Below are 22,019 nucleotides of genomic sequence, written 5' to 3'. Positions count from 1 at the left end.
CGTACCTCTAACATCAAGATAAAATATATGATGTAAAAATGCATGTTGGGCACGCGCTGTACAACGGTACCAGCCTTCATGGTCCGGTGATGAAGCTCTCAACCATATTGTACCATCAGAAAGGATTGATCCTCCACTAACATCCATTGTTTCTGACTGTCCCCATAATACGTGCCGCCAATTTTCGCCATCTAAGTTTAACATTCGTAGTTTATTCATAATTTTATTTTTTTATTAACCATGTATAGGTAAAGTAAAAATTACACTAGTCATAATAATTTGTAATTATAAATTGGCATTTAGATTGTACAAATTGTTGCATGAAAAATAATTGTATTTTAAATTCTTTCACTATTAATTATTATTTTATTAGTTAACTTGTTATATTGAATAGTTTTTATTTTCAATAAGGTTGGATAGCAATGACATTAAAGTATGAATTATTACGTAAATAGATGTTTGTTACCTGGTGAGTACTCCCATGAAATTCTTGGTGATGGTTGTCCCTTGGCTGAGCACGGTAGAAGTATAGCTGCTCCGGCCGAAACCGATGTATTTTGGGCTCGCCATACCCACGTGGGTGGTTCTGTGGGGAAAGACTACTTTCAATGTGACGCTGTTCAATATTATAAATTATCAAGTTTTATATAGCTCATAAATACCTTTGACGGTTAACGTGGCGCTATGGCTTATAGTACCAAAGTCATTTGTTGCTTTACATGAATATTCTCCACTATGAGCCGAAGTTAGATCTTGGATAATCAGAATTGTGAAAAAATCCATATTCTTTTGTTCGGCCTAAAGAAAAATTATTGCTTATTTAATTGTAAAATTTTCAATCTACCCAAATATGTATATATATGTTTTACCTTTAAAACTGATGGAATTGGTAAATTATCTTTATGCCAAGTGAATTGTATTGGTTTATCACCGGATACTAAACTACAAGTCGCTTGTGTACTTCCTCCAACTTCAAGTTCTTCGGGAAAATGAAATGAAGCTATCTTTGGTGGTTCTATTAATAGAAGCAAAGGCTTAAGTTAGTTTAATTTACTACCTTTTTCCAATTGATATCCTCTTTAAACAAAGTCCTTACTTACTATGTACTTCTATGCGTACTGTTCTACGAGCTATTTCCCCACTCTCAGCGTGTATTTCACAAGTGTAACTACCAGCCGCCGAACTCCTTAATGAACTTAGTCTTAAGAGACCCCGGTCATCGCCGGATTCAATCACTGATTCTACTACAGAACCATCATCCCGTCGCCATATTACTTCCCTAAAATAATTAATTAAAATTATTTTAACAACATAATTTGGATAGTATTAGCAAAATAGAAATATTTGAAATTTATGCTGAAAAAAAATTGCGGAATGTGAGTCTATGACTATTTCTCGTAGTTATAAATGTGGAAACGGTTTTGCCGGAATTATTGAAAATTTTACTTAATTGACTTACTACTAATGATAACATCGATCCGCAATTAGTAAAATATGCTTATCTATACTCACTTGATAGGATATCCTGAATAAGGGCAGTTTAAGGTTATATCTGTATCAGTCTTCACGTGCATAGGAGGTAGATATCGGATATTCGGTGGACCTGTACATAATTTAACAAAATATTTAAGTACTAATAATAAACTTCCTTATATGTTTGCAAAACTTCCTTATCTTATATGTTTACAATATTTGTATTTTTCTTGACTCCTGAACTAGCAGTATGACAGAAGTTAGTTCCTTCTCAATATTTAGTCTTAAATTGAATATGATTAAGTCCTTAATGTGTTTATTAATTTAAAATATAATTGTTAACGTTTACCATATACATTTAATCTTGCATGATGAGCATGTGATCCACGCGAATTCGTTGCATTACAACCATACCTTCCACCTTCGTCAGCACTTCGAATAGTCACACTTAAAATTGATACTATGGTCCCTTCATCGCTTCCAGACAAATTCTCGGCTCTGGTATTAACACTATATCTAAAAGAAACAACTATGTTAAAAACAATATAAAATGCTGTACTTAGTATTTCTATCAGTTGTCTACTATTCATAATATAAGCTATGTTTAGCTTGGGACTAGACGGCGATATGTGAATTTTCAATATAAATTAAAATGAAAGGAACATACCTATCGGGTGCCGCAGGTAACGGTCTGTCGTCTAATGTCCATAATATCCTTGGAGGAGGTACACCAGTAGCCGCACATTTCAAAGCTATACTCTGACCAGTTCTTGTGACGGCCTCACTGAATGTAGATACCAACCTTGGCGGCCTATCTAAAACCCGGTCCAACGGTTAACAAATTAATATTAAAATTAAAAGAATTTCATTTTCTAAACGACAATCAGTTTTTTTATATTAAAATATTACCAGCAATAAGTAGTTCGGCGGCGGCGACAGCAGATTCCGTATGATCATGTACAGTACATTGATAAAGGCCGGCATGGTGAGACCTTACAGGGCCGATAGACAATCGTGATTGTGGGGCATGAAGAGGTCTTCCCTCGTGCTGCCAGCTCATCGTAACTCCACCTCCTCGTCCACCGTGTACTGAGCAATTAAAAAATCCAGTTGCTCCTGTTCCTAACATCTACAAGAGAATTTTGATTGAGTAGACTGAAAAAGGAGAGGCTTGAAAAGAAGTGGAAAGATTTTAGCCTCAAAAATAAAAGTTTTATCTTAATACCTTATTTCAAACTAATGGAGCCTTCATACCTATTTAGAAAAAATAAGTACGAAATTTCGCATTAAGCTAATTCATCCACAATACATTAGATTTATCAAACTAAAGGCCAAAAATTCCATTATTGTCCTTTTTATTCATTCTAAAATCTTGCATCAATAATTTTCCTTATATATATATAACAGCAATAATTTATTATTATTATTAATTTAGATGATTGAAAATAGAATAAAATTCCAATATAAGATGCATGCCATCTTAGTAAGAATAATACCATTCTTACTAAGATGGCATGACACGTGTCACTTGATAACGTAATATACGTATTGCTATTCATGTATATAGAGGACAATTATCCCTTACCATCAGGTACGGCTTTAGCATGTTTGCCATTAAAATATAATGCTATTCTATTCACATAAATAACTGTAAATTTACTCACCAGAGGATTGGGTGTAACAGTTAAACTCAATGGTTCATAAACCGTTAAGCGTATTAGCATACGTGGTGATGATTCAAGACCAGACGAGCAAGCATATCGACCAGCGTGGTGTTCCCTTGCATTTGGCATTATGAGTGCACCACTGCGCACTGTTCCTTCTCCTGTTGCTGCTGTCCAAGTACCGGTGGCATCCTGCCGCTGCCAACTATTCATTAAGTTCAGTTGTACTAAGAAATCTTAATAAAATTTTATAGATGCAGCTAATAAGCAAGTCCTAACTAGAAACCTCACGTGTTTAATATTACAATTTCTGATATAATATAACAATACAGTGTTAAGACGACGCAATAATTTGGAAAAAGTATATTTAGTTTACTATTGATACAAATAAAGAATATTCCTCATGTTATAATTGAATACTTTAGTAAAACAGTGCTATAATATGAATACAACAATGTTAGCCAAGCCATTTGCTTGCACGTTACCTTATTCAAGTCGTGAAAAATTATGCAATAAAATTTTTATTCTACCTTATCGTGTGACCAGTAACGTGTCTCAATATACATGGTAGTATTGCAGTGTCACCAGCTCGTGCTTCAACGGAATTTATTTCGACATTTTCCAACCAACTGCTATCTGTTAAAATGAATAAAGACAAAATTATAAAAACTTTCGATACTTTTGTTCCTAAGAATTTACTTATTTGAATAAATTTACTAACCATCAGTTGTAAGCTTCAAAGGTAGGCTCGGCATATCTAACGCTACACACGAATACTCAGCTTGAATGTCAGCTTGAGTTAGTTCGGACCCCAGTAACAGGCCCCCCGCTCCGGATATCCACCTCGAGTCTGAAGCAATACTTAATCTTAAGAGTATGTAAACACAAAGGAAAGTCACTAATTGCTTCCCGGATCTTGAAGCTTTCCGACCAATTAACTTCAAGTTCATGCAATTATGAAGAGTATCGTACGCCGAAGCAAAAAATGAACATACACTTTTTATAATTTATTTTCAGAAAAACAATATTTAATATTAGTGCAATTATATACATAATAATATATTATGCTTAAAAGGAGACTTGGAGCAGACATAGCCAGTGGAAGTAGATGACATACTGCTCCGATCCTAAGTATGAAAGCGAGACAATGATGATGAATAAATTTTATAATATTCTATATGACCTATATAAGAGTATAAAGAAATAACATACTTATCTAGAAAGGAGTACACTGACATTAGTTACTATTTTTACATATAAACAAATATACTCACCAGAAGCCAAATATCCCGATGACAATGGCAAACCATCTTGTAACCACGCGATATCCACGAGACCAACTTGGGGTGATACATCGCATCGTAGCACCACCGAGCTACCCACTTTGGCTGGAGTCAGCTGCCGTGCCGTATGAGATAGCACGTTATCTTCCACTGTATAAGTACAACAATTAAACTCTATAAAATAAAGGTGTACTTTTATATTTACTCCTACTAGATATTTAAATTTTCCTAATATTTATTTTAGTGTAATATGTATACATTTTATTTTTAAATATTATAGGACGCTATTTTTCTACATTTAACTATCCAAATTTGATCCGATCGTATTAGTTCTCTCAGCTAGTGGCGTACTAATTGGAAACATATACGTACTATGTAATATTATATATGTTTCCGTATTCTATCCGTTTCAAGCACAAAGTACATTACATCACCAAAAGCATCACTCGTGCTTTGTCTAATCGCATGGTATTAATAATTGAGCTAATGTAAATCTCGTACATTAGTACAATTTAGCTCTCTAACCTTGTGCAATATAGTATTTTGACAGATTTTCGTAGGTCAAAATCTCGTACAAACTTTATTGAAGATGAAAATGTCCTCGTACCAATTGCTAAAAATATCGTATTTGTACATAGATCTTCGTATAGTTCATCTCTGGATCAAACGTTTAAATGGAAATATAGCTAAGCAAAATACTTGGTACCTACAATAATTAATTATTAAGACAGTAGTACTAAGTATAATATTAATGAATACTAAAATAAACTAAATATATCAAAACACAAATATTAGGCATAACAATGACGCGTACCTTCTATAATAAATATTAATAATGTTAGTACATTAAATTGAGGAACATTTTATAAAAATCTTATGATAATAAAATATACCAGTCTCATTTTAATACATAATATAAAAGTCAAGCTTCTTTATTATAACTTTCTGAATGAAACAAAGAATGGATAGAAATATAAATAAAAGAATAATTGCGTCCGACATGGCTTTGTTTGCGAATCCATCTTATTAGCTTCGTCATCATTATTATTATATTATACTGTCCAATTGTGATTACATTATCTAAATTTTGTTAACAAAAGTGTTTATTTATCTAATTTCAATTTGATTTCATTATTATTAGAATAATTTCTACAGCTTTTTACTGGGAGTGAAAATTTATATTTTATTTTTATTTATAAATACATGTACCTATCATATATAGGTTTTGTTCTGTATTTAGTATTTTTGACTTACATATACAGCTGTGTATTATTCTATTTCTTGATGAAGTTACATTACGGATAAGCGCGTACCTACTATATTTCATACATGAGCCGCAAGCATTATATTATTTAGCAATATATTCAAATTAATTTTTATCGGCACTTTTCTAACTTATTGAGACACATCCTAATTAGCGAAAGTGTCTTTGTCTGCCTGTCCGTCTATTCGTTATCTTTTCACGACGCAGTTAGTACTCAGTTTAGCTGAACGGATTTTAATGAAAGGCCGAAATTGGAATGTCACTTGAAGTTAGTGTATGTACGTCCTCGTAAAGGTTTATTTATATAAAAAATAAACGAAGTAGCGTGTAATAGCTACTAAGTTTTCATCAAAGTAGTTTATTAATAAAATAATGAAAAATTTTATTAAAGTTTAAAACAATGTAAATAAATATTACTTATAACATCAAAGTGTCGAATATTTCTTTGAAACTCATTTGAATGAGAATAAGCTTCTTCTGCGCCCCCATTTGTTGCCTTTCAATTCTGCCTTTGTTACCGTCTTCATTGTAGAGAAAAATATTAAAATATGATAAGTAAAATCTGTAACTTGAATACTAGTTTCCCAAGTTGCTGTAGGATTTCTTTATGGTCTTTGTCGAATAATTTCAATATACGAAAGTAGGCTATATTATCGTTACTATACGATACTTATAGACTACATGTAATGTGATAATATATAAAAATATTAAGTAGATATAAAATTAGTAAATATTTAAATGTGGAAAGGGCGGTCAGAAAAAACAGAAGAGAAAAATATAATTCAAAACCAGATCTACCGATTTACTTTGGACTAACTAAACTAATAATAAATTAATACATATTTTCAAGTAAGAAAGACGAAGTATTGTTGTAATAAAAAGATAAAACTTATATCAATCTATGTATATTATGTTTTTTATCCCATATTTATTTAAATTATTATATAATGAAAGAAAGGTATTGCTAGAAAAAAATACTTTTCGAATATATCAGGCAAGGGTGCAAACTTCAATGTCAGGATAATTGTTTAATAAAGCTGTTGTGAAAAAAAAACATTGTTAATAAAACAAAATTATTTTCAATAAAGAAAATGTTGGTTTCGTTATAACGAGGTTATTTTTCCGAGATGAGGAACATAATGTCGCTCAATCTTTAATTAAAACTTTCCGAGTCCCTCGGTGGAAAAAGTAATTGGACTGAAAATATTCATCTTTTCAAATTCCTAATATTTAGGTTCGAAGGGAACCAGAATATAATTACGAAAACAATGAATATTCATACATTTTAATTATGTAGATAGAGGTGTATTTAGTCATAATAAAGTTTGTTATAGATAACAGAAATAAGTATGTTTGTAAGTTCGAATCTGAAAATATTATTTTTAGTATTTAAATACTATGATATTGGATATAATTTAAGAATAAGGGATACAATAACATACTTAAATTGACTTTATTTTATACTATGTATGATATATAGATTATTGTTTTTGTTTATTAATTTCCCAAGCCCATTCTTGACTGAGTTCGCAATTAGTATGTCGTAGTAGTATTAAATTAAAATTAAAACAATGACTATTTAGTACTTGTGGGACTAATTTCTTACCATTCCATGTACTCAACGTGCTGGTGCCAGATCCCATCGTAAGTTCTTAGCATCAGCACAAAAAAGTAGCATTAGTGCAAATCACTAATGCTACATTTTTGTTGCTCTAACAATAAGTATTATTATATCTCATATTCTCTAGACTTTCACTGGTATTAGGTACTATTCCACTGATCACTTTTTGATGTTAACAGTGCTCATAATATATCCGTGATCATGTCATATACAACTGTCGCAGAATATTTCCGGAATAGAAATGTAATAGTTTATTCTCTTCTTTGATGTACGAAAAACTTAAGTCTATATGCGGCACGACTATTCCTCAAAGTTTAAAAAAACATTTGTATTTGTTTGTTGTCATTTGAAGAACTTATCAAAACATAAAACGTTCAAATCTGCTGAAGCACCCAATTGCAGTAAGCAAATTATGTCATTCAAGGAGACTTTAATGATGGCATCATTAAAGTTTCCTTAAAACACTTATTTTAAGTGCAAGGTCTTAAAATAAGTGTATTAGTGTTGAAATCTTTGAAACTATACCTGGCATCATAGTTTTAAATAGGTGTATGTCTTTCTTTTTTGAAAATCAATTCTTGTTTATTATTTTTATTAATTTACTAATATTTTATATCATAATTTTATATTTCGCTAAGTTAAATAATTTATAGGTATAGGACTTTCGGATATCTATGATAGTTATAGTTTTTAGCTACTTCAGTTTAGAAGAACTGACAAAAAATTCGCCCTATATGATAAACATTTTTTATCCTATTATTTTTTTTAATCAGTTTTAATTTAATTTTTAATTACATGCAAAATTTTACTCTTATGTGTATTAAATACAAATAATTCCACTTAAATATATATATATATATATATATATATATATATATATATATATATATATATATATATATATATATATATATTTGTTACCTATCACTTATACTCGTTTTATTACTTATATTCACTTCCTATACCGTACCGTACTATAACTTTACTATAGTAATGTACCAATTACTATTCCATTTGAAGAGAATTCCAAGAATTAATTTTGTAACATACTAAATTTAGCTGAGACAGATAGGTACTTTTATAAAGTCTTCGGTAAAACTAATCAAGTTATAACAAGCCCTAATATAAAAGTTCACAACTCACTTTTACTCACTACTTTTAGGTTATACTCAACTATTAAACTTGTATCAGAATTTTCCTTATAGACATTCCACTAACAAAAGAAAAGTTACCTTGTTGCAAACTCACTGTAATGTCATTTTTAATCCCTTAATTAAAAGTTTTCGTCTAAAAAAACTCGAGCGGTCGTAGGCTATTTTTCATTTTATTCCATATTTCCCCGCCGTGTAACGGAAAGTTAATTGGTCCAACTCGACTCGAAGTTGTAATTTGTTTAGCCCTCTTCTCGTACATCTGTTTATTACAAGTCAGTTGTTTGTTTTGCACACTTTTTTCTAAATTTTTATTATCTTCAGCGTAAATGAGGCTCCGAGATGGAACACACCCAATCAATAACATGGAAAGTAAAAGAATTTTAAATATTACTCCGAAACTTTTGAAATATGTCTACCATGAGTAGGCTTAATTACTCATTTTATGTACATCGTTTTGTAAAATTCAGTAAGTTTACTTAATTCCATAAATCAGGAACAAACATTGAAGGAAAAAACTGTCAATAAAAATCCTAACTAATTTCTCTAATAAATACCCAGGCCATGTGCAAAGGTGAAAAATAACTAAAAATAAATAACAACGTATAACGTATTTTTTATACATTAAGTACTCGTATAGCTTCTGATAGAATTGCTTGCTTTAGAACTATAAATTTGACAAACAATAGAACAATAGACTACGGACAGATTGACGACTTAGACGATAGTATAATATATAAATATTTGTAAACGTACAATATATTATGAAATGGGTTCAGATCATCAATAAAACTGAGGTCACTAGGGAAACTAATTTATTCAATTTGGTTTTCTTTATTGAAATACAATTATAATGAATACTTTATCTGACTAAAATAAAACGCAAACCAACATAGGTGTATGTGTATATATAATATGAGACAGACATTAGAAATAATTCTGTATTTCCATCGGCAAAAAAAAAACGCGATAAACAGTCTACAATATTGCTGAAACCATAACCTCACAAGTGCGTATGACACGTAATGCAACGCAATATTTTACGAAAGAAATCATGGTTTTGTAATTATTTTTTCAAATTCAGACCTGTATGTTAATTCTGACCCGTGTTCACATAAAAATATTGATGACATTAACATCTTTGTTACATACATATGCGCTTGCCCTACCTTTCTGTTTCTACATGTGTCTGTATTTATAAACTATTTTTATAAATGACTTAACTATACGTATTTAAATTAAACACTTTGGTAAAGTAGCTTCAATATCGAACAATTGCTTTAACGCAGGTAGCGTGTAGTGTTATAGATCTTACCAATACTAGTATCTAACTATAGAATATTGTCGTTTATATTTTCATAGTACCCTTATAACATCTCTAAACATCAAACAGTACTCTTGAGAGTAGTGCCCCGACCTTACAATAGATGACATAACAAAGGGTTGAAAGGTTATCTGATTTGTAAACAGAACTCTCTATTCACTAATTTCTCCTATTAAGCCTAATGATTTTGTGCTTCAAAGTTTTGAATTAAATCAGTATCCTATCTATAACATCTTTATTTATATTAAAATCTATGACAGATATTACCCATATATTATACTTATCTAATACAAAATCTTTTTATCATCTTGTAATCATATTTGTAAATTAGATACGGCTTTACGTGCATGGAACCAGTCCTCGTTTGTTCTTGTTAAAATTTCGATCTACATTATGAAAAAAAAGCAGTTCACTATCCATAAGGTTTATTTTCATATTTTCGTTCTTTATGTGTTATTTAGAATATTCCTATATGTAGCGTAGAAATTAAAAAAAGGATTACAATTATTTAGTTAACGTCTAGGTATGACAGTAACAGTCACTATACATTTAGATTCAAAATAGGCACTTACCAGGTTGTAACAATACTGGTCGAGACAGTACAACTCCCATACGGTTTGAAGCCCTGCATCGTAGTATAGCACCGCTAGCACCGCTACCAGCATCCAAAAGCGATCTTCGGGCACCAACTACAAGTCTACCATCCGGCAACACGTGCCTGGGGACAAATAATTAACATTCTTAGTTTGAAATAAAGAATTATTTGAAATATTTTTGCTTTATATAGATAAAGCATAGTAATGTTGATATTAAGCAGGATAATGTTGATTATAGTAAATAATTTTCCCTCTTACACATAACGTTGTTATAGAAATTAAAATTCTTTATTTTAAAGTAGCACAATTATTACAAAATTCTATATAGTTGTTGAAACCTTCTTTTAGCTTATATAGTAAGTTTTGAACTAAATATTTGTAATTTATTATATTTTCTTTTCTTTATTTGTATAATTATATTTTAAATGAATACATTATAGGACTCTGACTGAGAATGTGCGTGGCTTGAAATTAGTATGTTGTATGTGTCTGTGTAATATGTGGGTATGCGTGAGTGTGTGTATATAGAACTAGTAAGAACTCAACAAGTTTTGAAAGATGATTATTCTATTTAATTATTGTGAAGAGTATAGATAAGATACTGGTCTGTACTTCCTTGCCTACAGTCACAAACTTTTAAAGACAACCCACAATTCAATATTTAACTGTCTTTTATATAATCTTTAAATAATCTACTTACATCTTTTTTAAATGTTACACAAGCAACTTCGTTTAGTGCTCAGTAAGAATGCCTCTTACTTTGGTCATATCAGCAAAAGTCAGCACCGCTACTAACGTATAACTTTAGATAGAACTTCCCTCATAAAAGTGTTACGATGGGGAGTTGGGACTCATCCCTAACTTAGTTACGTACTTGTAATTTGATACCCATAAAAAGAACAAGTCCGAAAATGGAGAACATTTTCTATTGAAAGCACATAAGAGGCCTGATTAGTTAAATTCAAACAGATATCTTCATTTCTGTTGTAACCAAAACAAAAATTAAGATTACAATCTTGATTTTACCAACATAAGAATATAGCTATCAATATTTAAGACATCTCTATTTGAAATAATTCCTTCGTTACCTGTTATATCAATATGTACATAATAATGTTATATATTGTGTTGTATATCGGGTAATACGTAATAGAATAAATGGTGTTGATAGAGACGTCTACTAGGCTTCATTATTCTCGCTGTATTAGGCTACACAGCGAGAATCATTATTCATCATTCATCGTTTATCGTTATTCTACTCCCTTTTTAAATATCAGTATTAACTCCACAGCTAGTTTTAAATCTGCTTTAAAATACTTTGTTTCATATATCAGAGTAATATTAATATTACACTGATATATGAAACAAAATTTATTTTACATACAATCATATGTTCAAAAATAAATAACATATATATGTACGTTTCGACAGTATAATACTTAAAATGAATACTTTCCAAAGAACTATTTCACCGTCACCAAGATAGGCATATTGAATCTTGATACGTTCAACGTTATATGACAGGCTATCTACAGATTTTTGCGATATTCGATCACTGCCAATTTTCCACTGACAGACACGAGTCACAGTTTTAATACACATTGACATGGAAATCTAATTTTCTGCTTCAATGTTTTGGTATTCGTCTATCTTCACTGAACAACATATTCTGAGAAGGTCTAAAAGTAAAATAAAATAGGAAAAAGGAAAATGAGCCCAAACTTAAAGGTACGATTCCTTATGTTTGTTGGTCCGAGAAATATTAACCTCATTTTAACATTAAACAAGAAAAGTTCTTTTATATAAGTTAGTTTCAAAATACTGTCATATCTGTGTACTTACATTGAAATTTAAGAAATAGTGGTTTATAAATTTCTTGTAATGTTGTCGTGCATTTCTTAATCGAATTTGGTATTTATGTATTAGAAAGATGAGACTATGCCATACTCACTACTTGTACTATATTTATGTAAGAATTGTATGAAATATAAAATTATTTATAAAGTTACATACATATTGTTTTTAAATTACTACAAATCAAATCAAAATATCTTTATTCCTGTAGGTACAGACTCTTACGATATGTCAATACTACCATCGGTTCGGAATGCTTTTGAGTTGAGAAATGACAAGAAACTATTTAATACAGTATAAAATGTTACTCCATTTTGTACTGTATTAAATTCTACATGTTTATTAGTATAGACTTAACCTTACTTAATATGTTGCTTCAGTTTTTGGTCCTACACATTTATATATATTACTATATACATTTTAACAGTTTTCTACTATTGCCATCAACTATTATTTTTATTCTGTTATATAAATGATCTAGATAAAACAAGACAATCATTATATAAAATAATACCCTACATGTCTCAAACAGGAACGTCAAACACTTGACGATATTTAGTACCTACTTAGTATTCTCTGAAGGTAATGGAACTAAACAAAACTATACTTATCCGGTATCTATACTTGCAATTGGTTCGTAAGTTAACCAAATCAACATTTAAACAGGTTCACAGGTAAAGGTGTCCTAAGTTTGCCGCAATCTAGGAAACAGCCAATACTGTGGAATTAGAGTTAACATAACCATGTTAACTCTAATTCCGCAGTATTGGCTGACACGTGACATATAACTAACTAAAACCATATTAACATATGCTGAGTCCGATTTAATTACATATAAGTATAAACATGTATATTCTATAACTTCCTCAATTTTTTGGTCTATACTGGATTAAGCATAACAGAATATCAAACCTAGAGCCAATAAATATAAACTGAACAGCTTCTCAAATGTATATAAATTACGCAGTCAGGTCATGAATTTAATATAAAAAAATAATTATCTTTAAAAACCTAATAACTTTGGTTGTAACTTTGAGTACAAAATGTATGTACAACTGTAATAGTTCAAATGCGTTTGGAGAAAATTTTGATTTCTGGACAATTATAGTATAAGAGGCGGTAATGATATAATATTGACTTGATAGATTGGTGGTACTTAGATCACTGAAGAATATGGATAGTACTAACGTGCCGTGCCCATTTATTGCCATTCACGTGCTATAAGTCAAGTGTCGCCGTTATCATTTCTTGCACGCTCACTCTGCCGTATTTTAAGGTAGTAATTTTACAACATCGAGCAAGCTTACAGGTATAAATATTACGAAGTCTATATAGAAGATGTCTAAAACACGTTGAAACGATAAAATTGGTAATTTGTGAATAAGTAGAGAATTTTAGCTGCCGAATAAATGTAAACTGTGTTCAACACGATATTGTAATCTGCTATTATAACTTTATAACACTGTTCCTTGGCTACATGTATAACTTTAATAAAAAAATATTACAAAGTTCATGATTTTTTTATTGTAAAACTTTCTTGTTCTCACGGAACAATAAAGAGTAAATATAAAACGTAGTGGTTTCTATATTTTTATTGAAATACTTTTTTCTATTTGAATTTAGAATCATAACTTTTATATCGAAAACATTTTTGATTCCATATTTAAATTAAATTATGATTCAAATCATCATTTTGGCGCGCATTTTGATCAAACACCACAGTCACTAGGTGCAGAACACTCACACTACGTTGCATAAGTATACGACCTATGAAAATTTAACTCTCGTCACCATTTTAATATTCTAAGTCTGAATTTCTTCTTAGATAGTAAAGCGATAGATATATAAGATATTACATAATATAGTACAATAAATAGTATAAATAATATTAGTTCTCTTCGTAAATAATATTAAAAAGAATATACTAAAAGAAAGTACATAGTAAGCTTTTCATTTTCCATTCCAAATAGGTACATTTTCAGAAAAATACATGCGATATTTCAAGTCGTTAAAATTATTCTTGCGAAGTGGAAAAATGACAAAAGATTGCAAAGTCCGCCAGTTTATTCACTATCTTGTCGTTAGATACTGAACGATGGTACAAGTTTGTGAAACACCCGTAACACATTCGCCGGAATAAGCCACCGAGATCTGTCTACCGATTGTTATTTATTACCTCCCTTCCAATAGCTATTGAACTATTTGCGATTAAATATGTGGCTGAAACCTACTTTATCTGGCCATCAAGATAAACGACAAATAAATAACAAAATTGCTTAGCAGTAATTTGTTACGTATATATATGTATATGAAGTATAACAGCACTATAATTTTCAAAATCAAGTCACTATAGGATTATTACCGTGATTCTTAAAATATATTTTGTTTTGCAGCCATTTACATATTTGTTTTAATTAGTTACTTCAAATACAATGCGATAATGACAGTGTATTAAATTTGTTAAGCTAAGTTGATATATAAAAACATTTTTTATTGTATTATATATGATTAAATCTTTACTTCTATATCCAATTTAAATGTACCTAAGTAGAATGTGCCAAAAAATCTCAAAGAAACAACAAAATTTTTATTTTGTTCTAGTAAAGCTGTGGAAAACAGTCATTTCTAACCATTTATAAGTATACGTAAGAGAAATATCGACAAAGTTGTGCGCTCGACCGATACGTCGAACCGGCACGTTTTAGCTTCAAAACTTACTTGTAACACATGTGGTAAAAGCTCTGCCGTTTCATTAGGTTCCCCTTAGTTGAAAAGTACAATTGACGCAGTGAGGTTCATTTCTCTTTTCTAAACTGTAAAGTCAAAGAAGCGTTTCCTGTTCCTACGTGGTTTTATACAGATTATACCTTATATCTATGTAAGTTTCATCAATACATTAAGAAGTGCACAAATAATATTAAATATTATTAATAATATTAAAGAGTCTAAAAGAAATTTTCTAGAATAAATCAATCATCATATTATTGGGTATAAATATAACTATTTGTTTACGCCGTACACGTATATATTTTTTTAAATATTTACGTATTCTTTCCCTATGCATCGTTAATACTAATAGTTCGTTTAGTACTCTATTTTACTCACACGCATTCTTGCATCTCGTTTATGCATAGTTAACTACCAATATAATAGTAAAAATACGCGCGCGTTTTAATTTGCATAGCTGTGTGACTCACGCTTACACATCCCTGATATGTCCTTCCTTATCCATTTTCCTGAAACTATGCAAGATGTCAAAAACAAATAAGAATTTATTAAATCTTCCGCCCAGTTACCGTCATTGCTATATAATCTCCGTTCGCAAATATTATTATCGCCAACATATAAAAACAATTGAGTATTAAGTTCTGTGTTAAAAATATATTAAAGACATTATTTAAAATTAGCTTGGAGTACATTATTAAAAAGAAAACCAGTGCCGTTCACCTGTATCATCATGAATGTTTATCAAAAATTCACCGGTGAGCTCTTTCATACCTATTCACTACATTATTAGATTCTATATAAAAATTCCTTTTTTATGTAATTGCTGACAAGGCAATAAAGGTCATGACAAATTACATGAATAGCACTACGATCATCACGTAATTAAAACATATATATATTAATATGACGCCTGTGATACCAATCTTTCTTACCATTCCGGAGGTCTAACTTATGCTTCATATCCTGTAATTTCAATGCCTTTTCTCACATTACAACGAAACACAGCTTATAAAACTATTTGGTGGCTGAAATGGGTGCGACAGAGGTGCCAACGCATATAACTTTTGCACCTCTATAGGTCTCATCTCTTGACTTTTCAACTTGACCTCGATAAAAATACCTACTGTGTCAGTGAATAAAATTTAGCTCAAAATTCACTATGTTTAAATTAAATTAAATGCTAGCCGCTTAACTACGTCCCGCTAAAGTGACAGACAATTAAAATGTATGATTGAAATACCTAGTTTGAATCTAAATACTCTCTAATTAATTTTTAATGAATGTTACTGAAGAGAAATATCAGTGTAAATTGGTATAGGAAATATAGTATATTTTGTATTAATATGCCAATATATTTCAGTAGCAATTAGAAGTTAAATTATATGAAAGAACAGACATTGAGTATTTTATAAATAATGAATGGCAAAATGGAGGCATTTCTAAAACAATATTTTCCAATTAATATATTCTATATATACATTGTACCTATTACTATCAATGTAGCATGTTAGGTCAATATGCACGGACTATTCTCTTGAAACTTTCGTGATAAATTTGTGCTACTGACCTCACGCTAGTGCTAGTGTATCCTTCCAGTATCAGCGATAAAAATTTCTACATGTATATTTACAAATATACTTATGCCAAAAGAAAAACTTCTGAACCAACGCGGTAGCTAAGAGTTATTCTGTTCTTAAAATATCATTAGCTAAATAAAGTTGAAAACTTGCAAGTAACAATACGGAGAGTACAAAAAAGCTACATGTTGGAGCGCAGTTTAAAAGCTGGATATTTTATGCCAGATGTTTGCCTTTAATTACTTCTATCAAAGTACAAAATGGTTAGATCTTTTAAATTGTTGTAAACTCAATTATCCTATTATAGTATTATTTTATTACTTGTGGGATATTAAATTTTACTACCGTTTGGTATATTTAATCTTAAAGAAACCAGATTAAAAAAATGTAATTAATACTTTTGCCTAAAAATAACACATTATGTGACAAACAATATTGATTCAATTTTTATAAGAAATAATAGATAAATAATTATTGCAATAAATATTTTTGGTGTGCGTATTTCACTCGGTATAACATTTTCAGCACAATAATAAAATTAAATTAAAAATCGACTTAGAAATTCAAACTATTTAAACGTAAAATTAATATAGCGAGTGATTTATTAATAAACAACAGAAGTTTATATCAGTATATTGATAATAAAAATGTTGTGTTGTTATCTTAAAGACTGATAATTCAATATCCGAATAAACTACAATTAAATATGATCGGTAACGAAAATCAACAACTCGTACAATTAATACACAACGAAATATTCAAGTCATAATCACGGATTCATAATAGAGAGTAAGTATTCAACTCGAGTGTTGGCAGTAAATATTAACTTGCCTTCTCCCGTATAGCTTTCTTGTAAAATATAGGTGAACTTCTAGTAGTTTATTTAATGGAGCTGTCGTCGACTTTCGCTGTAACTTTACTAACTCCCAATTTCTAAACTAATCGAAAAGATCGATTAGTTGATGAGCAAAGTTTTTAGTGTAAGTACTATTTGTTGTGTACCAGTTTTCAAGTTAAAAATTTGTACGATACTAAAATTTTGGCCTACATTGTCTATATTGGTTACATTTCATTCACAACATACATTTGTAGAATAATTTAATACTAGATATAGGTAGGCTTTTAATTAATTATTATTAGTTCATGCAGTTATTGTTGCAAAATTAAAAACATAATAGGACAGCATTTTAAAATCTACTCTATTCGTTAGAAAGCACGACCGAGGCAAGTTTGCTACTAAGGATTAAGTTTAATATTAGTTAGTGCTATGTTATTTTGATTTCTAGTTAAGTTAAGGTATTACAGTTATTATGATAGTTCAACTTGAGATTAGATGTTAAAGATTAAAGACTGTGTGTGGTTAGTGTGGTGACGTATATATTGATGGTAAATATGTAAAATTTATTGTACTGACAACCCTAGACATTTTTAAAGTGCTGCCACACTGTAAGATTGCACTTAAAAAAATGTCATGGCGTAAAGCTCCTCTGTGTAATGTAAAATAATAACTACTATTTCCTAATCGTAATAAAACCACTGCAAACTATAAAATAAAGTAGTGTCTGATATATTTAAAAAACACCCAACAACATATATCACATGCTTAATACAATACTAATAAAATATTAATAATTAATATTTTTTAAACTACACCTTAATATTATTAATTACGGTTAGATTTGACATGTCATAAGAGTCTGTAACAGACCTACACGAATAAAGATATTTTGAATTTGAATTTGAATTAAGGCTAAAAGTCTATATCCCATAATTTGAAATTTTTGAGTACATATAGTATCGTTTCACGTTGAGATATTAACTATAATACACCATACACTCGTGAAAAGACAACGATATTTCGTGATATACATGTAATAGCAATTAATTAATTTGTCAAATATCTGAAAGAAATATCTGATTTAATTTTTATTGATAATTTCTGTTTTAATTTTATTTAATGTGTAATATATTCCAGTTTTCTTTGCAAAAATGTAATATATGCTTCAGCTATGACTAATAAAGAAGTCCGCTGTATCATTACCCCTAAGATCGATAAGATTATCAACAGCCCCATCCGATCGATCCCCCATCCAATTCAAACGGGGATCGATATTACAACGGTCTGAGCCGAGGTCCGAACGCCTAGCGATGCCCTCAACCTAAGGTCGTATCCGTCAGGCAGGAGTTGGCCTTCTGCGGGTTTGGAGTGCTGTCTGCACTCGCCCCCTTACGTCTGATGAAGCTTTAAAAGCCAGCCTACAGCATTAGAATAATCCGAAAAAAAAACTATCAACAGAGACAACGCGTCTTGTATTGGGAGGTACGGGTTTGTTAGTAAAGTAAATGATTTTTCCCATTACTTTTAATGTACCATGTTTGGTTGACCTCGACGCGCTTCTCCTAGGCTTTCTTGAGAGAACCGTTATAAATTCCTGGTTAATATGTCACTATGGGCTAACTGATCTGATCTCAGGTACATCTTATCATCCTCCACTGGTGACCCGCCACCGTAAACCATTACTGCGGGCGAGTGCACCACTCTATTATTATATTAAAAAAACACATAATGTATTAATAAAAGCTTGTGAAAATTCTTTACCTAAGGCCAGGTATTGTCGTCAACAGTTGTCCCTCAGCTGTAACCCAATGTAAGTCAGGTGTTGGATGACCTGTGGCACGGCAAGCTGCGTACGCACCGCGCGTAGCGGGCCATAGTACCCGAGATGGCGGTTCCTGCACAAAGTGCGGCTTCTTGTCTGCCGTGCTCGCAGCTTGCACCACCGCTATCGCGATGAACGTGCATGAGATCGCGAAACCTATATGAAAGAAAATTGTTTAATATAATTAATTTTTAAAATTCGTCAGATAAAACAATTGTCCCAGCAAAATTAATAGTGCGGGACCAATATTAAAAATCAAAAATATCTAATACAGCATACTATGAAACTCATTCTTCTATTGCAGACACGTCACGCGGTTTGGAACGTCTTCGTTTTAGCATTACATTAAATTATTTTACACGATTTCTTGTAAAATTAAAGAAAGTAATTATGAAATATAAGAAATGTTCAATATAACCAATAAAATTATGCGAAACTTTAGGTATTGTATATAATACATGAGGTATTCAAAACTACGTACGTTTGAAGTAAAATGCTTCAGATTTTTAACTATAACGTCGCGTGTAAATATTCTTGCAATAAATTTTGTGAGAAGGTAGGTACAACATTCCCAACCATAAAACAAAGCAAAATGCCACCAATAAGGCTATTCAAATCAGCGGTTCCCAATAGGTAATTCCAGGAATATCAAAGGCTCATGCTACAAAACAAAGTTAGAAACCCATAATAAATTAATACTTATCTACACAAGTGTGATCAGTATTATATTTATAAGTTTGGAAGTTTCTGCTGAAATTATATTTTAAAGAGTTGTGAATTTTTATTTTAAAATAAACTCGTGGTTTTAAAATTCTGAGAATTATAAATGGTAAAAAGAATATTAAAATTCATGATGAAACAATGGAAATTCCTTCGTTAATACATGATATTCGTTGCGTTCGTTTTATTCTTCTCTTTTTATTGGGGTTTTTGGTTTCACGTCATTTTACTAATACACAATAGGTCGGTAAACAATATTTGTTTCACGAAAATATTTGCACGTACCTAAACTTGTATTTGATCAGTTAGTTGCACTTGCATTATTAATGAATAGTTGAATTTTCATTAATATAATAGTATGAATATTAACTTACATAATAAATAAATATGTGCCTATATATATATATATATATATGCATATAATAAAAATGTACCTAGTTGTTGTTTGGAAACTATAGGAGCAAAGCTAATATTAGATGATTTGATGATGAATATAATCATAATAGAATTCAAAATAATAATTATTAAAAAAAAATTCTGTTACTCTCTGCGTTAGTCTGCTCTGATCGTAGAAATAACAACTGAAGCTTAACCGAAAATTTTGTGTTTGTTGTGTTTCGAATTTACTAAAAAAAATATTCCAAATACCGCGGGTATAAAGTCACAAGTTCAGCTAGTGATACAATATAACCAAACTATATAGATATAATATAACACATATTCGTAATAAAGCGATGTTAAGACACTTTAGATGTCTCAATTCGGAAAAAGAGACGCCTTCAATTTACGTTTGTCATTACGCTGTGTTTGTGTGTATTTTCAACCCTTTGTTTCATTAAGTAGCAGTCTAGCTACTAAGCAATAGATAGGTAGAACAGGTAGTGTAGAGTATTTAAATGCAACTTTGCATTTAATAGGTTCCGATATTGTCAATATACTAGATATTAAACACTCTGTATTTCAAATATCGGGAGAATATTCGTTTTATTGTAGAAATTAAGGTTCATTTTCAAAATGTTTGTGTGCATTTTCAAATGAATCTCATTTCGGCATATATAATATTTTATAACCAATTAATATTGGGTTTCGAATATTAAAGTAGGTAATCCATGTTTATATATGAGATTGATATAGGATTTCTATGAGTGAAATTCAGACGATAGTATATGTTCAATAGCATTACTAATAATATGTCTATATTTAATACAACAAAATTACCATTAGCGGTTTTGATATATATATTTCATAAATATGAAATAGTAAAAAATAAGATAGTAGTCACGTCATCATCTGCTTCTTCATTATTCCATTCGTTTGAGGCTGGCGAAATCTGTTTTTCTCTTCCATTCACCCCTCTTCGCAGCCATCTTGTTATTCGTTTTTTCCTTTCTTGCCTTAACATCTTTCACACAGTCCATCCATTTTTTTTCAGCCTTCCTCTGCCCTTATTATCAAATATTTTAAAGAAAATTTTATATATGAATGTTTATATGTAACATTTTGTTTAAAATATTCTCTTCATTCCGATTATATCCGACACGGACGCTACTTTTATCTTCCTCTAATATATTTATTCTATCTGTTGGCCATTCTTGTCACACCACATATCCATCTGAACATTCATATTTCAGTTCTATGCACTTGCCTTTCATCCGTCATTTATATAGTAGCCATATATATTAGTAAATATATTTGTACCGATCTTATTATGGCTTATTTAATTAGTTGGTTGGTTATAATAATAAGAACCCAAAGAAGAAGAATATGGTGGTTAATGAAATACATTAACACCGTATTACGCAATTATAATATACCTAATAACACTACTTTAATTGGCTAATTAATTAAATTACTTGATATAATTCTGAAATATTGAATACTGTTAAAATTTATTCAATTTTTTAATGTAGCATTTTCCTGTTCGGGAATAGAATTAAAACATAAATTACATGTAATTTAAGTAATTGTCTGTAATTGTTAGTTGCTCAAATAAATTTATGAAAAAGTAAATCAGGCGGTTTCACACCTAAATTTTCTCTCTCTCTCTTCCTCAGAAATCACTGTTGAGAGGTGAAAACCTCATCAAAAGTCTTTTTTGAGTTTAT

At 30.4% G+C, this 22,019-nt stretch overlaps 1 protein-coding gene across 1 annotated transcript in view; it reads right to left on the bottom strand.

The window, feature by feature from the left end:
• Nucleotides 1-22,019, bottom strand: part of LOC131841095 (cell adhesion molecule Dscam2-like) — a 42,470-nt gene that overhangs the window by 17,687 nt on the left and 2,764 nt on the right. The window contains exons 2-16 of the mRNA XM_059189333.1: nucleotides 19,134-19,350; nucleotides 10,353-10,498; nucleotides 4,412-4,570; nucleotides 3,859-3,987; nucleotides 3,668-3,773; nucleotides 3,138-3,342; nucleotides 2,383-2,602; nucleotides 2,141-2,288; nucleotides 1,823-1,989; nucleotides 1,513-1,603; nucleotides 1,101-1,279; nucleotides 870-1,015; nucleotides 663-798; nucleotides 467-586; nucleotides 6-191 (exon numbers count right to left, since the gene is read on the bottom strand). Of these exons, the coding sequence (XP_059045316.1) occupies nucleotides 6-191; nucleotides 467-586; nucleotides 663-798; nucleotides 870-1,015; nucleotides 1,101-1,279; nucleotides 1,513-1,603; nucleotides 1,823-1,989; nucleotides 2,141-2,288; nucleotides 2,383-2,602; nucleotides 3,138-3,342; nucleotides 3,668-3,773; nucleotides 3,859-3,987; nucleotides 4,412-4,570; nucleotides 10,353-10,498; nucleotides 19,134-19,350 (2,355 nt within the window). The remainder of the gene's footprint in view (nucleotides 1-5; nucleotides 192-466; nucleotides 587-662; nucleotides 799-869; nucleotides 1,016-1,100; nucleotides 1,280-1,512; nucleotides 1,604-1,822; nucleotides 1,990-2,140; nucleotides 2,289-2,382; nucleotides 2,603-3,137; nucleotides 3,343-3,667; nucleotides 3,774-3,858; nucleotides 3,988-4,411; nucleotides 4,571-10,352; nucleotides 10,499-19,133; nucleotides 19,351-22,019) is intronic.

This window comes from Achroia grisella, unplaced genomic scaffold (genome assembly GCF_030625045.1).
Source record: "Achroia grisella isolate CSIRO2021 unplaced genomic scaffold, CSIRO_AGI_Agris_v1 utg1573, whole genome shotgun sequence".
Classification (NCBI taxonomy): Eukaryota; Metazoa; Arthropoda; class Insecta; order Lepidoptera; family Pyralidae; genus Achroia; species Achroia grisella.
This window is presented reverse-complemented; position numbering and strand designations above follow the sequence as displayed.